At 39.6% G+C, this 17,645-nt stretch overlaps 2 protein-coding genes across 2 annotated transcripts in view; one reads left to right on the forward strand and one right to left on the reverse strand.

Annotated features, from left to right (window-relative positions):
- The window catches only part of bcl9l (bcl9 like), a 53,805-nt gene extending 50,476 nt beyond the window's left edge, over nucleotides 1–3,329 (forward strand). The window contains exon 9 of the mRNA XM_007259536.4: nucleotides 116–3,329. Within this exon, the coding sequence (XP_007259598.3) occupies nucleotides 116–1,320 (1,205 nt within the window). The 3' untranslated portion in view covers nucleotides 1,321–3,329. The remainder of the gene's footprint in view (nucleotides 1–115) is intronic.
- On the reverse strand, nucleotides 2,577–14,132 carry LOC103046415 (C-X-C chemokine receptor type 5). The gene is made up of 2 exons (XM_007259535.4): nucleotides 13,764–14,132; nucleotides 2,577–6,089 (listed from the first exon to the last, which is right to left on the reverse strand). The coding sequence occupies exons 1-2, from the start codon at nucleotides 13,800–13,802 to the stop codon at nucleotides 5,028–5,030; spliced, it is 1,101 nt and encodes a 366-aa protein (XP_007259597.2). The 5' UTR covers nucleotides 13,803–14,132; the 3' UTR covers nucleotides 2,577–5,027.
- Nucleotides 14,133–17,645: the final 3,513 nt, after the last annotated feature.

Raw genomic sequence — 17,645 nt, forward strand, 5'->3', positions numbered from 1 at the left:
CCACTCAAAATGCAGTGGAGTCCAGAACTATGCTTATACCTATATGGGAAACTGACTTTTATATTTATTCTATTTACTATATGTAATACATATTTTTCTATATATTTCATTGCAGGAAATATGCCAAATCACCAGTCCTCCCAGATGCTCCTGTCCCAGGGCTCCATGGGGCCTCATAGCAGCCCTCAGAGCCCGATGGGAATGGTCCTCCAGGGAGGTCAGCAGTTATCCCACGATCCCTCTGGGCCAATGCTGTCTTCCCCTAACCCCATGAGCATGTCGGCAATGATGGGCGGCGGAGGAGGCCCTCCGGACGGGATCGGACCCTGCAATGTGTCACCCATGCACCCATCCAGCCAAATGGGCGGGTTCTCCCGCATGCAGGGACCTTTACACTCGCCCATCGGACCCATGGGGCAGCAGTACCCGCCACCTCCCGACGATGTCCTCCCTCCGCAGCAGATGCACCTACTCAGCAAGGGCATGCCGCATCAGCGCCCCCCTCACCCGTCGGACTCTTTCCCCTCCATGCCCATGGGGGAGGGGCCGGACCTGAGCGAGGTCATCAGGCCCACGCATTCGGGCATACCCGAGTTCGACCTGTCTCGAATCATTCCCGCCGACAAGCCCAGCAGCACCCTGCAGTACTTCCCCAAGAGCGAGGGCATGTCCCAGCCCCCGCCGAACCCCCACCAGGGCCAGCCGCCCCAGCAGGTTCCCTCGGCCCAGCTCCTGAAGCAGCTGTCGGCGTCTGGCCCCCCTCACAGCTCCGCCCCCTCCTCCAACCCGCACATCGCAAACTTGCAAAACATGATGGCGGAGCAGCAGCTGCCACTGCACCCGTCGCACTGCGGCCTGCGCCCCGGCATGGTCATGAACCAGGGGGGGTCTAGAGGTATGGGCTCGGGTGGTGGCATGGGCCCTGGGCCCATTTGTCACCCAGGGCACCTGATGGGCAGGACAGGTATGCCCCCGCAGCAGCAGCAGCACCACCATCAGCAGCAGCAACAGCAGGCCATGATGGCGAACAGCCTCCTGCAGCACCAGTCGCAGCACCCGCCGCAGGGCATGATGTCGCCGCAGCAGCACCCACACAACCTCATGGCCCAGCAGAACCTCATGATGATGCAGGCCAAGCAGAGGGGCATGGCCATTCCCGGGGAGCACTTTGGCCAGCAGGGGCCGCTGCTGTCCCCTCAGGGGCCCATGATGGGGCCTCCGCACCCACAGTCCGTCATGATGGGCCCCCAGGGTATCAGGCAGAGGGGCATGTCGTTGGACAGTCCGCTGGGCTATGGACCGGGAGGCATGCCCTTCTGAACACACCTCTCCTGTTTAAACCTGTAAAAACCTGTTGGTTTATTTTTTTTGTTCTTTTTTTTTTTTTTCGTATGGGTTACTTCCAACTCTTGACATGTTTTTATTGACGTTTATTATTGATTGTGGCAATCAGATGCTAATATAATTGTTATTAGTAATAATAATCTCTTAATTCTGAGATATAAGAGAAGAGACAGGCTAAATCAGTTCAGTTCAGCAGTTCAGCAGCAATTTCTGAAGCCATTTTTTAAAATGTCTGTAAAATATGTATATTTCACAGATCAATGTGTTTGTTTTAAGGGGAGGTGACGGGACGGGCTGGGGGTTCGGGCGGGGTGGGGGGTTGGGTGAGAACTCTCAGTTTCTAATTCCATTTTTCTCTGGCTACCAAACTGTTGTGCAAGGGAATATATAAATATATATATAAATATAAAATCTCTCTATATATAGTTGCTGTAAATAAGATGCAATTTGTGCTCGTTTGCAACTGTTCTGTATAACTGTGTTTAATAGAAGTCTAAAAGCAAATAATAAGAAAAAAAATCTGTTCAAATGTTCTTTGTGGTTGTTTTGTTTGAGAAATTGGATGATTTTGAATTGTGAGTGCTTAGGCCTGTCACAATGATTATATAATCGTTATCTTAATTATACTTATTGTACACTATATGTATATACACTATTTTATTTTGATGGCCTTAAGGGAGAAATTTAGTGTGAAATGGACTTGGGTTGTAGCGAAACATGATAAATAGCCCACCCCATTTAACCCCAGCAATCTAAAATACAGTAGCCAATGCTTACAACAGGCTTACAATGCCAGTGATAGCTCCACACTTCATTGGTAGAATTCCAAGAGCAAAGTGCAAAGGTAGTTTATTTAAAAAGACTTTATACAGTATACACACACAGTACCTTTAATTAGTTCTCTGGGCGTGATAACTTGACTGACAAGCACCAATGAATAGATAGGATAGGAGAATATTTTGAGCTTATCGATGATGTAAAAAGAATCATTTATTTGCATGGGCAATTGTATGCCCTTGTCGGCTAAATGCGCTGTGTTTCGTAATAGTGGAGGTGAACGGAGGCGTTATGTCGTTATCATGTCCATTTTACATCGGATTTCTCCTTTAATATATTTCCCATTGTTAATAAACATTTTATTTATTTATTTATTTATTTATTACTGGTCAAAAAAAATCAGTTATTGTGACAGGCCTACGAATGATGGAAGGAAGAGAAGAAGACAAACAGCAGAGTAGACAAGTAAAATTTATTTTTGAACATCATGATTTGCATATCGTATAAAAAAAAAACTACTGCCTTTATGCTCGGGCACTCATCCAAAATGCGGAGCGAAACACAGTAAAGCACATCTCACAATTATCTACAGAAATATTTCAGAGATAAAAGGGTATATTTGTCTTTGTACATGCTCTGAACCTCAATCAGTCACTTAACATTCTACACAGACATTTGTTCTATATGGACAAAAATATTGGGACACCTTTTACACACTAATTAATTGCCATAGGTATATAAAATCTATGTTTTAGCATGACGTTGTAGAGGTTCCTAATGTTGTCCTGTGATAATCCATCTCATGCAGCATGAATATTCTCACACAGTTCCTGCAGACTTTACTGTAGGGATGTTAAGAATGCTGATAGATCATCCGATAGCATCCCACACATTTTCAATCAGGGACAGGTCTGGTGATGCAGCTGGCTGTGGTATGGTATCACCTTTTCTAAATGCGCACAAGACGATGCTTATCCACATAGAGCTTACCATGAAGACAGACACTATGGCATCACCACTCACATCACCAGACCCAATCCTGTTTAGGATGCTGTTGAACGTGTTATCATCACTCCTACACGCCTACCACAAAATCTAAAGGAACTGTGTGAGAATGTTTGAGCTGCATGGGCGTTAGGAACCTCTACAACTCTACAACATGCTGAGACATCGAGCATGAATAAATACTGTCTAAATATCAGTCTAAATGTTTAATTATTTATTGTTCCTGGTATCTTCTTTTTGAACAACATTACAATCACTCCCTTCTTTCTGGATGCAGGGATTTTCACCAGATTTCAATGTTCCACCAGAAGTCAATGATCTAACATGTAATGAAATTAATAATCCCTCTTTTCATCAGAGATTAGAGTCAAATTAATGATATTGGGCAGGTATACTCTGCCTCTGTTATATACAGTACAGGCCAAAAGTTTGGACACACCTTCTCATTCAATTTTCTTTATTTTAATGACTATTTACATTGTAGATTCTCACTAAAGGCATCAAAACTATAAATGAACACATGTGGAGTTTTATGTACTTAACAAAAAATGACCTGGCCTCCACAGTCACCGGACCTGAACCCAATCCAAATGGTTTGGGGTGAGCTGGGCCTCAGAGTGAAGGCAAAGGGGCCAACAGGTTCTAAACACCTCTGGGAACTCCTTCCTTCAAGATTGTTGGAAAACCATTTCAGGTGACCACCTCTTGAAGCTCATTGAGAGAATGATGCCAAGAGTGTGCAAAGCAGTAATCAGAGACCATATACCGCTGCCACCTCAGGAGCTCAACTCAATGTTAATGCTTTAGGTTTATAATGGGATGTGATAATAAAAACTCATTTAGGTTTAATTTGTAGGTGCCCCAGTATTAATGTCCAAATAGTGTGGCTTATACATAGGTGGGAATCACAGGGCATTTTACGAGGCAATATTATCACAATACTCTGCCCACGATAACGATGATATCATGATACTCTACAATAAACAATATAGCGTAAGACAATTCTCTATAATACTTCACATTATCTGTGCTACTGAAAAGGATAAAATACTCCTAAATAAGCAAATACCAGAACCCATGGTATTTTCATACAGACTAACTTTTTTACAACTGTCCCAAACTTCTGTCTGCTGTCCCAAACTGAAAACTATCTGACCCAACTATTTATTTTTAACTTTACTATTTATGTGTCTTTAAGGGTCTCATCAATTTCTCATCAATACAGTTCATTTCTGCCTTTATCCAGCTAGTTGCTACTAGTTGATTACCATGGCCACTTTTGAAGCTCCCGAGTTGACTGACAACAGTGTTACCAACAGACTGATTGGCTCCATGTTTTAAGGCAGAACTTTATCTGTAAACAGACCTTATGCTAAGCAGTAGGAAAATTCCATATCATATTCCAACCAGCATGCGTTCTCCTTAAAAACAGCTTCTAGCCATTTTTACAGAATGCAATTGATCCTTCCCAAAAGTATCCAGAAAGAGCCTTAATCTTGTCTGGTGTGCTATTTTTATTGGCCCAGGGACAGTGGGACTGTCTTAATCTGGAGCTCTGGTGTCAGTTTTTTACAGAATTTGACAACCATTATTCCTCACAGCAGGTTAACCCTATTCATTTGGTTTGCACCACCATGTGGAGTAATGAAGCAGTAACTTTAGTAAAGCAAATTCAAGTTGGGGGCAGGTCTTAGACTTTAGAGAGCCTATGTTTCAATAAAAATATCCATATTTGATGGCACATATCAATAATGTATTGCAAATCAATGGCAATATCAATATTTTGTCCCACCTCTACTTACACAGCAATGCACTACATTACATAGTCAAAAGCATCAAGCCAGTGATTGGTTGAAAAAAGTCAGAAACTTTATTACAAACACTTTTCGGAGAAGTTTCTTTTATGTATCCCGACAGTATTGGTACTGGCTGCTGGTGGTGGTGGTTGCCAACTCAGAGACCGACACCCTACTCAGAACTCCAGCCTTTCCGCAGCCCCATTTTGCCAGCAGTCGCAGGAGGTCTTTCCGGAAGCGCACCCCAACAAAAGCGTACAGAATCGGGTTAAGGCAGCAGTGGATGAAGCCAATACTTTCAGTGACCACCAGACCCTGAATTAACGAATTTCTAGCCTGGCAGGTTTTCTGCGACAGAACATCCAAGCGCACCAGAGTGTCCAAAAACGAGGTGATGTTAAAGGGTAGCCAGCACAAGCAGAACACCAGGGTAACCACCATCGCCAGCCGAATAGCCCCCTGCTTCTCCAGACTCTGCTGACCCTGGTAAAGGGTGACCACCACAGCAGTGTAACAGTATCCCATGATAATCAGAGGCAGGAAGAAGCACAAGAAGTGGTTCAGCAAGCGATTAGCGATTAGCCAGTTGTTGGCGTAGATGCCATGGCTGTTGAAGTGGCACTCCAGCCGGTCAGACTGATTGCTGGGCATCACTGAGAGGAACACAACGTTGGGCATGGTCACCATGAGGCAGAAGAGCCAGAGCAGAGCACAGGTAAGGTGGACAAGCCGCGGACGACGGGTTTGAAGCCTGGAGATGGCGTGAACGACAGCGAGGTAGCGATCAAAGCCAATGCACGCCAGCAGCAGACTTCCACACACCAGGTTCAGCCGGTTCAGGAGCCCCAGGAACTTGCACAGGAAGTTGCCGAACACCCAGCCGGTCAGTACCTCGACTATGGCGAACGGGAAGGTGAAGAGCAGGAGTAGGTCAGCCAGCGCCAGGTGCAGCAGGTAGATCTCGGTGATGCGGAGGCGGGCACGGTGCTGCAGTAGGACGGTCAGGAGGAGGCTGTTTCCTGTGACGCCCAGCAGGAACACCAGACTGTAGACCAGAGGCTGGAAGACGGTGTGATACATTCGCAGAGAGTCAACCTGGTTGGTACAGACAAACTCGTCTTCTAGTGGTGGAATATCTGAGATGTTGTCAAAACCAAGATCTGTAAACTGATTAGAGAACATAAAATTAATAAAAGATCAAACTAGAGTAGCCATTTTAGCAAGCTGTGCCAAAATCTGCCTCCCTGCCAGAATGCAGGTGCGTCCTTTAGCAGAGTGAGAGTAACAGATTTCTTTCACATTTTTAGGGTTAATCTATAGTTACAGTAGATACAGAAAGCATCAGTGTAATCTTTTGTACACATACTGCTGTGTGACATGCCTACATGCCCTGGTGCAAAGGGGAGTTGGATTTGAGCACAACACCACTACTTTTCTTCTTTATTGTTTAAATGGTGACGATAGCCTGCCTCAACTTCCTGTCATTGGTGTGAAAGTTTGAGTTGTCACTCAAAAGTTAGTCAGTTAGACTATTGTTTGCATCGCCTTTCACGCCTGCTATTTTTTATTTTTTTTGGGGCCAATGTAAGAAGTCTAAAAGTCCAGACCACACAAGATAGGTATGAGAGCGTTCTAGGAGTTCAAACTGTTAAATCTTATCTAAAACATACAGTGATTGGCTATTTTATGAGGCTCACGCAACTGTATATAAAAACATTGCAACGTCTTTTAAAGTGAATCTACCACAGGTCTGGTTCCTCTGATGGCTGCCCACAGGACTCTGCTGATACAACACTGCCTCAGGGCATCGTTGGTGGACTATACTCAGTCCAGCAGTGACTCTTGACGTGTTTAAGAACTCCAGCAGCACTGCCCTTTCTGATCCACTCGTATCAGTACAATACACACTAACACCTCCTACACCACCACCACTGTGACACTGCAGTGCTAAAAATGAATGACACATCACTCAAATAATAATAGCTGCTCTGTGGTGCTCCTGTGGGGTAAGATAAAGAGTGCAGAAAAAAGAAAGTAGTCATAATGTTGTTCGTGATCTGTGTATGCAGGGTGAGTCAGAAGTCACAGGATATACTTTTATTTCAGAAACAATATATGGCAGCTTTCAAGATGTACCATACATAGCCTAAAAGATCCCCCTAACCATTACTTGCTGGGGCATTTAGACATGAACTTTTCCCCCTTTTTTGTGTCGTTACAACTTTTGACTCATCCTGTACTATTCGACAGATGGAAAATGTAGCTCTCTGGCATCAACTGAACTCTTTACTGTAAAACATGGAGGTGGAAATATTCTGCTTTCGGGCTGTTTCTCTGCTAAGGGTACAAGAAGACTTCACAGCATTATGGCAGATTGATGAAAAGGGCTATGTACTGTAGAATCGTGGGAAAAAAAAAATCTCCTGGCCTCAGCTAGAACACTAAAGATGGGTTGTGGATGGGCCTTCAACCATGACAATGACCCAAAACTAGAGGTGGGCAGATCGATCCAAACATCGATAATATTGATAACCACGCTAGTATTGATATTAAGCAATTCTTGTGTAAAAAGATCAATACTCAAGTTCTTTTTTCACTCCCTCATGTACGCGGATTCACGTGTTGCATGTGCCTCTTGTGGCTCAGCGGAGCCAGCCAAATAGCCAACAGGTATGGAGAGAGACACCACCTGATTTTTTTTCTTTTTTTTTTACACTTTGTTTATTTAAAAATAAATAGAATTGCACTGAAAGGAAGAACATTTCCTATTTTTTTATAGTTTTTCCTAAGAACAATTCTATTTGGAAAAAAAAAACTAGAAAGATGTCTAGTGAGGGGAGACTTTTTATTTTATTTTTGTATAGTGACTGCTCCTTTTCTACCTCAAAAAGATTTATTTTCCTAATGTTAGGGCAAACTTTGTTTTGTTACTTTTCATTGTATCTAAACAAAAATGTTGATAGTGATTGAGTATTTTGTTGTCAGGTACAATGTTTGGTAAAATTTTATCCTAGGTCTTTTGGATCCTTTGGCTCTATGAAGCTTAAAATATTAAAAAGTATCGGTATCGATATCTGCAATACTGGCCCTACATTTACTCGGTATCGGATTGATACCAAAATTCCCAGTATCGGACACCTCTACCCAAAACCTGGCCAAAGCAAGAAGGAAGCGGCTTAAGAAGAAACACATTAAGATTCTGGAGTAGCCTAGCCTAGTCTTTACACCTTAATCTCATAGAAAATCTGTGGAGGGAGCTCACACTTGCAAATCTGGTGACAAACTACAAGAAACGCCGCAATTCTTTAGTTAATCATAAAATTATTCACTATTTAATGTATAACCTTTTTTTAAAAAAAAAATCTGGGTTATTTGTTGATATTCTGTTTCTCTATGTTTTTTGTCAGGGGGTAAACCTACAAAATCAACAGGGGATCAAATCACTATTTTCCCCACTCTGTACATGTTACTTGCAACTTGACTTAGTTGACACATCCCGTGCATATTAATTATTAAGTACTCAACAAGGTACGTTGTGGTTTCTGTAGAGCTGGCACTGGTATCATCGTCTTTAGTGTTTTCAGACTGTGGTTAGTACAATATAGGGCAATTTCTCAACCTACCCCCACCCTCCCCTCGGCAGACTAAGGTGTTGTTTCCTGCCCTGGCGGTGAGCAGCGCTGGGAAAGACTCATTAATTTCAGGTTTAACAGATTAACCGCTGCCTGTAAAGCAGAGCGTGGGCCTGTGGTACAACTATGACCACATATAATATGCTAAAGCGTGACTAGCACAGACTGAGCCTGAGAAAGGAAGAGCTGCAGTCTGTAAGCATGCACATTTAAAATGTCGTTTTCAACATCGGTATGATCAAAAACATAACACCAATTTAATATCATACATACATCCACACTATATAACAATAAGACAGAACGAGTCCATCCAATCATACACTGTAGCTCACATTGTAGTTCTATAATTACAGATTGTAGTCCTTTAGATTTTCTGCATACTTTATTATTACCCCCCTTTCCAGATGTTCTCCAATGGTCAGGACCCGACAGGATAGACCACCACATACTGTTGCGGCTATTGGATGGATGGATGGATGGATGGATGGTTAGGTGGTGGTTGAGGTGTTAGTATGTGTTGTGCTGGTATGAGAGAATCACACACAACAGCAGTGCTGCTGGAGTTTTTAAACACAGTCTCCACTCTATTACACACTCCTACCTCCAGCTGCTTCATCTTATAGATGTAGTAAAGATAGATGTTCGCCTGGAATGCCCCCCACATGTCAGATGTTCTACTCAAAAGATCAGGAGAGCCTCACCAACACCATGTTGGCTTCACCACACATCAACAGTCAACTATACTCAAGTATAGATGGTCAAGTATATACTTAAGTATAGATGCACTATTTCATATTATTACTTACTTATATACATACAATTACATAAAAAATAGCACCTTTTTGCCAATCTAGGCACTCAAGGATGCTTACAATTATATTCTACACTCACTTATTGGTTAATAGCGACAGCCAATAGCACCTAGCATACTCTCAACCAGAAACGACATGTGGAGAACATGAAAGGTCCACTACCGCCCCTATTATTAGTACTGGGCCATTCCCCCAAATGGGTGCCATTTCTCTCCCCAGGAAATTCCATGTATAAATGTGCACACAAAAAAACTTTACAATATATTTTATTTTTATCAAGCATAGTGTATTGTACATTGACCTATTTGCAAAAGTAACAAAAACTACTAAAAAAATATAATTTGTTAACTGTCCCCACTTTCAAACTTTAAACTTACAAACTATGCTTTAAAAAGATTTCTTCATAAAAAATCCATAATACTTAAGTTAAAATACACATTTTAGTTGTTTCCCTGGGTTTTCACTCATTCCTGTTACAGTAACACATTACCCCATCTGAAACATCTGGAACATTCTACAAGTCACATCTACAACAGGAAGTGACATCAGTTAGTTCTTCTAAAGATCATGGGAAGACCAAAATTAAGTTCCCGCATTTGTTTGTCTGTATATTTGATCTTATTGTAACTATGACTGAGGAGATCAATCTCAACACTCATCCCTGTTACCTAAATTAATTCTTAGATCTTATCTGTTTATTTTTTAAATACACATTTTGGGAAAATCACTAGAATGCGCTCAGTGTCCCAGTGCTATTAGCATAGCCGCCATTTAGCTATTTTTCATGTTTTGCAAATTCTATGCTAAAAACTCATTCCTGTTACTCAAAACATAAAAAGTGCCAGTAACAGGAGTGAGTTCCAGTAACAGGAATGAGTGACATTAACAGGAGTGATTTTTTTTTTGTCATAAATATCAATTATTTGGACATGCAGTCAACCATTTCTTTAAAATAAAGACTTTCTTGAGAGAAAATCAAAGGAATTAGTGGACTTGCTTTTAAACATGCTTTTTTAAATGTCACATGAGTTTTGTAACCATATTCAGCTTAGAAACCTTGTAAAAATGAAGTAAAGCTGCCTGAGTTTGACCAGTTACATGTTTTGAATAGTTAAATACACGTGTTATTAGATTCAGAGTTGAAAAAAGACTTTAAAAAAGTTTAATTTAGAGGAGTTACAACAAGCAAATGGCAACCATTTGGTGGAATGGCCCTACTATTTTTACTTTTATCCTTGCTGTTCTGTACCAGCATCAATTAATATTAATATAATTAGTGGGTAGCAGATTGTAGAGCTCAGTAACTAAAATAGCAGGTAGACCGGATCTATAATTGGGCACTTAAAAAAAAAAAAAAAAAAAAAAAAAAAAAAATATATATATATATATATATATATATATATATATATATATATATATATATATATATATATATATAGATATAGATATATATATAGATATATAGATATATAGTTTTTTTTTTTATATGTTTATCATATTTTCTTTACTAATGCCCTAAATCATGTGATACAAATACAGAGTTATGAAAAAGGTTTGGCACGCCCTCATTTTCATGATTTTTTAGAAATTTCAGTTAAATATATAATATAGCAGATGAACACAGTGATATTTAAGAGTTGTTTTGAATGCTAAAGGTATTGACGAGGGTGCCCAAATTTATGCCGCTGCTTAATTTTGTTTGAAGAATTATTTCTGTAAATCTTATAAACTTCATTTCATTTCTTAAATATCAAATGTGTTCATCTGATATATGATATATTTAACTGGAATTGCTGATCCAAACAACCAAAGATTTATAAAGACAAATTAATAAAGACATGAACATTATCAGATGACCAAACCTTTCCATACCACTGTAGTTGATGATATAGTTGGATAGTCCAGACCCAGCTCAACTCATCCAGAGCTCATCCAAAACCAGGTAAGCTCATCCAGAGCCCATCCAAAACTAGCTCAGCTCATCCAAAACCAGGTAAGCTCATCCAGAGCTCATCCCAACCAATTTAGCTCATCCAGAGCCCATCCAAAACTAGCTCAGCTCATCCAAAACCAGCTCAGCTCATTCAGAGCTCATCTAAAATCAGCTCAGATCATCCAGAGCTCATCCAAAATCAGCTCAGCTCATCCAGAGCTCATCCAAAACCAGCTCAGCTCATTCAGAGCTCATCTAAAATCAGCTCAGCTCATTCAGAGCTCATCCAAAACCAGCTCAGCTCATTCAGAGCTCATCTAAAATCAGCTCAGCTCATCCAGAGCTCATCCAAAACCAGCTCAGCTCATCCAGAGCTCATCCAAAACCAGCTCAGCTCATCCAGAGCTCATCCAAAACCAGCTCAGCTCATCCAGAGCTCATCCAAAACCAGCTCAGCTCATCCAGAGCTTATCCAAAACCAGCTCAGCTCATCCTGAACTCATCCAAAACCAGCTCAGCTCATCCAGAGCTCATCCAAAACTAGCTTAGCTCATCCAAAACCAAGTAAGCTCATTCCGAGCTCATCCAAAACCAGGTAAGCTCATTCAGAGCTCATCCAAAACCAGCTCAGCTCATCCTGAGCTCATCCAAAACTAGCTTAGCTCATCCAAAACCAGGTAAGCTCATTCCGAGCTCATCCAAAACCAGGTAAGCTCATTCAGAGCTCATCCAAAACCAGGTAAGCTCATCCAGAGCTCATCCTAAACCAGCTCAGCTCATCCAGAGCTCACCAAAAACCAGCTCAGCTCATCCAGAGCTTATCTAAAACCAGCTCAGCTCATTAAGAACTCTCACTGCTGAATGAAGGACAGGAAAAGCCCTTGTGTGTGATGTGATTTGTTTATGATCTTATCTGTTTAAATGCAGATGACTGCTGTTTGTGTAGCGAGTCTCCAGCTGCATATGCAACATTTTCACTTCCTCTGTTCTGTTATGTGTAAAAATGATAATAACTATTATAGTGTCCACTGAAATAAAAGCAGAACAAGTCTGAAATTCTGAATACAGATGTGCACAGATTTATATTTATACTATATAAAAATTAAATTTAAAAATGTTCATTAGACAGAAAGTAAGTAGCCTCTTTTTATTGTTATTGTTTATTTTCATACTTCAGTGATGCATGAATTAACGTGCAGTCAGAAATTCGGACACACACCTTTTTATTCAGTTTTGTTCGTAATTGTAGTAATATCTACATTTTAAATTAATATTGAATACAGAAATGGACACATTAAAATTACGTAAGAGTAAATAAAAAAGTGTTAAATTAAGTAAAATATGTTTTATATTTTTCACAGTAGCAGTTATAGCTCTTGGCGTTCTCTCAGGCAGCTTCACGAGGTAGAACCTGGAACGGTTCTCCAGCAGTCCTGAAGAAGTTCCAAAGATGCTAAACTTTTACTTTTTACAGAACCATCTCAGCTAGTCTAATCTAGAACTCATCCAGAACCAGCAAGTCTAATCTAGAACTCATCCAGAACCAGCAAGTCTAATCTAGAACTCATCCAGAACCAGCTCAGCTTATTAAGAACTCATCTAAAACCATCTTAGCTCATTAAGAACTAATCCAAAACCAGCTCAGCTCATTAAGAACTCATTAAAAAAAACAGCTCAGCTCATTAAGAGCTCATTCAATACCAGCACAGCTCATTAAGAACTAATCTAAAACCAGCTCAGCTCATTAAGAACTCATCTAAAACCAGCTCAGCTCATTGAGAACTCATCTAAAACCAGTTCAGCTCATTTAGAACCCATCCAGAACCAGTTCAGCTCATTAAGAACTAATCCAGGACCAGCTCATCTTATTCATAACTCGTCCAAATCCAGGACCAGCTCATCTTATCTAGAACTAATCTAGAAACAGCTCATGAAGACCTCATCCAGAACCAGCTCAGCTCAATCAGAACTTATCTAGAACCAGCTCATTCAGAACTCATCCAGAACCAGCTCAGCTCAATCAGAACTTATCTAAAACCAGCTCAGCTAATTAAGAACCCATTCAGAACCAGCCACTGGATATCTGTAAAGCTGCTCTGTGACAGTATTTATATATTAATAGTATTTATAATTTTATTTAATTGAACATAGTCCCACTATGGTCCTATGCAAATCTGTGATCAGATTTATGTGGGTTTTGAAAGTTCTTCAATATTAATCTACTATATGTAAAAAAACATGAAAAAAAAAAATAGTGTTCAAAGTTTTGATTCATAATTTACAGAGATGTTTATCTATTTCTGAGGCATTGTTTCTAAACTCAGACAGGATGTGGGGTAACAGGGTGGGTGCAGCTCTCATTACTCTATTATAAATCAATTGTGTTCTCTGTTCCTGATCTAAATTTATTACAGTATTATTAATAATAATGATTCAGACCCTCAGGCTGGAGACTTGCACTCACCTCGTAAATAAGGGAATCCGCCCCGGTGTACAGCTCCATGTTGCTGGACCTGAGAGAATTCTGATAATTCTAATGTTAATCTGAGGCAGAAGTGAGGAAACTGCAGATGTAAAGGTCAGCCGAGCGTGTTTCCAGGAAACTCCAGCTCTCTGCTTCAGATTTACACTCCCACCCTCGCACACACACACACACACACACACACTCTTGTCATCTTAAACTCCCCACAACATCAAACTACTGAAACTGTGGTAATCAGTCAGTGGGCACACATTGTTCTCAGGCAGATTGAGTTTTTTTTTTTTTTCTAGTTAACCCAAAAGACATATGGTTCATAACTGAATTCTAACTTATTTATATTTTCTGCCTTTAAAGGTCCTTTTGCTAGTTCAAAATGTGCCATCCGCTTATGGCTATTCCAATAAAACAAAAAAAGACAAGATAAGATAATACAAAACTTTACAGGACAATATCTGCAGTTTACAGTTTTAAAATAAACAGTGAAATAATAATAATATCTGTGCAGTTAATCTACACACTAACTGACTGAATGACTGACAGACCGAAAGATACGTTATTAATCCTGAAAGAGGGTTTGGCACAACACAATAAGATAAATACAGTCAGAGAACGCAGAGCAGAACAAATAGATATACAAAGGGTATACAACATTTTTACAGTGTGTGTTTTGGTGCAATTTATTTATTTATTTTATTTATTTATTTTTTATAGAAATGCTTAAATCTTTAAAAAAAATGTACCAAATCCATAGTCCACACTGTAACAAAACATAAAAAAAAAAAAATTCACACTTTTTTAGAAAAAAAAAACTAAACTAAATAAAACTAAATTGCCTGGGAAATCTTGTTAAACATTATAAAAATGTGTAAATAAAACTAAATTTTAATAATTAATGTATTTGTTTTAATAGAAATGCTTAAATCTTTAAAAAATGTACCAATGCATATAGTCCACACTGTAACAAAACATTTAAAAAATAATCTTTAACAAGATTTTCCCAGGAAATTTAGCATTATTCACACTTTTAGGAAAAAACAACAAAACTAAATAAAACTAAATTTCCTGGGAAATCTTGTTAAAAATTATTTAAAAAAAATAAATAAAAATGGAAAATGATGAATAAAACAAAATGTCCTGGGAAATCTATTAAAAAAATCTATTTTTTATGTTTTGATACAGTGTGCACTATATGCTACAAGCTAGCTAAACATATTTAAACTGTTAAAAATATGTTAGTCCATATAGTCAAAACACTAAACTGTGACACAAATTTTAACTTATGTCATATCAACAAGACATATCTGTGGAGGAAGTGGGTACTGGTTCTGGACTGGCTTACCCGCCTGCAGTCCTGATCTGTCCCCAAAAAAAGCATGCTTGAACAATTTTGAAAAAATATAAATTCAATAATAATCCAACAATATTTTTTGTAATGTGCAGCAGGAATGAAGGGCAGGAGTGGATGTACAGCTTTCTAATAAATGAGATTAAGTTGAGTTGATCTGATCACCACTGATCATCAGCCCTCCTCATCCCCAGCTCCCCAACTCATCACATCCTGAAGTACTGGAAGGAGCTCCATCATTCTGGAGAACACAGTTCCACTGCTCCACAGCTCAATGCAATGCGTTACACCCCTCTAGCCCAAGCCCGGTATTAGACATAGAGTCAATATGTTCATGCTGTGCTTTGATCAGTTTGGTCAGTAGGGGGTGTTTCCAGCATGAGAATTACAGCTGGAACTCTAGGTCGCACCTATTTTGTGATTTATTGTGCTTTAAGTCAGCTCGTGAATTCTGGCAAAATTCTAAAATTATAGGATTATATTACACACACAAACGGATTCAGATGTCCCAAACTCCTGACCCATAAGATGCCCTTTATCAAACTTCACCATTACCCCCACTCATCATAACCCACTACAGTTCTGGTCAGAGCCCAGTGTTTGGACTGTAGTATTTAGTGGTATTAGTTTGGCAGAGGTACTTAATAAGTTTTTGCTGCGCAACCTCTTTTAGAGTTCAAAAGATTTCACATTTTTTCCCTCTTGCCCCGAATTCACCCACTCCTTTACATAAACAAGTGATTGGCAGTACTGCTTTCTACAAATAAGAAAATGTCCTCTGGACCTGGAAATCTGGAAACTTTAATGTGCATTAATTAATCCAAGTTTAAAGAGCCTGACTGCATATTAGTTAGCAGTACTTTTTATTTATTCTAAATCAATTTTTTTTATTTTTTCTAATCTTTCTAATCAGGGAAATACTATAATATTTGAATCTCATAACTTTTTTTTTTAATAATTTTATTTCAAATTTTTCCCATTCTCTCCCCAATTTAGCACAGCCAATTACCCAACCCACTCACAAGGACTCCCCCTATCACTTCACCAGGAGGGTGAAGACTAACACATGCCTCCTCCGATACATGTAATGCCAGCTACCGCTTCTTTTCGAGCCGAACAGCCAGCACATTCGGAGGAAAGCGCAGAGGCTCAGTTCTGATACATCGGCTCACAGACGCCCTGTGCTGTGGACATCACCCTAGGAGTGATGTGGGGAGAGAGAGAGCCATCTACACACCTGGAGGGAGCAGAGGTGCTCCCTCTGGGGACCAGCAGCTTGATGGTAAAGCTGCATGAGTGGGGGTTCGAACCTGCGACCTCCCAATCATAGTGGGAGTGCCTTAGACCCCTGGACCACTCGGCGCCCAGAATCTCGTAACTTAAATATACAATTCCATTTCACCAATCATACACTCATTCTTTTATTTATCATTTATGAATGCTGTCAACATTGGCATGTTATGATTAATTGTGAAACAATGTATTATGTACATTTTTTGTGCAAATTTCATTACCAGGTTTACAGAGAGTGATGATGTATTCATGTTTTTTTAGTGATGTAAATACAAAAGTACAACAGTTCAGTACCTTTTATTTATTCTGAATCTCTCTCGTATTTTTGTCTCTCTGCCAAAGATACAGGGAAATACCAGCGTTTAAATTTTCATCATGATTAATTCCATTTTGCCAATCATACACTCCTTTTTTATTTACATTTCAATATCCATTATTTAAGAAAAAAAAGAAGAAATTAATCTCAATTAATTAATTAATACCAACTTTTTCCTGTTGGGGTTATGTATTATTATTATATAAGTGTAATACGTTTATTTTTAAATTATTTTTTGTGATTATTGTGGTTATAAGACATCATCAAAAAAAAAAATAATTTGGCACACAATGTTTCCTCAGACCTGTTTGTGTTCTCAGCTGAAGCAAGGTACAGTGAGTAGGTGTAGAAACTAAATTCAGTGGAAACATCTCTGCCCAGCACGGCTCCTCACGGCTTCAAATCTGATGTTTTTCCCCTCCAGATCTTATACTTTCAATTTTCCGTCATACAGTCACGTTTGTATTCTACAGAAATCTTGGCTTATAGAAGCTTAAAAAATCCCCCAGTTCCATGAGGTTCCACTGTTCTGGATCATTAAAAAGACTATAGTTTAGAACTTGTCTTGTCCAGTTTAAATTACTGTTCACACTCAGTGCATTACTCAGTATTCAGTGCATTCCGTAGCCTAAATCTGATCTTTTGGATCATATGTCATATGTGATAAGGCTGAGGAGAAGAAAAATGAACAACAGCAATGAAAGAGGGGTTCAGTGGTGGGGTAGTGAGGTAAAAGAGCTCATAAAGTTTTAGATGTCTCTGTTCTGAAAATGCAAGGGCGTAGGAGCGGGTTTGATATTGGGGGGGGGGACACTTTTGCTAATGCACCAAATATAGTTTCTTAGAACAACATAGGAATTACTTTTAATCACAAATAATCCCTTTTTTCTGTACTCTGTTTATTATTAGT

This window comes from Astyanax mexicanus, chromosome 9, assembly GCF_023375975.1.
Source record: "Astyanax mexicanus isolate ESR-SI-001 chromosome 9, AstMex3_surface, whole genome shotgun sequence".
NCBI classification, from domain to species: domain Eukaryota; kingdom Metazoa; phylum Chordata; class Actinopteri; order Characiformes; family Acestrorhamphidae; genus Astyanax; species Astyanax mexicanus.

Excerpts from the sequence above, each read along its gene's own strand:
- LOC103046415 (XM_007259535.4), bottom strand. The coding sequence starts at position 13,802 with ATGGAGCTGTACACCGGGGCGGATTCCCTTATTTACGAG. Across the intron at positions 6,090-13,763 it reads CGGATTCCCTTATTTACGAG|TTTACAGATCTTGGTTTTGA; the intron begins GTGAGTGCAAGT and ends TTCTCTAATCAG.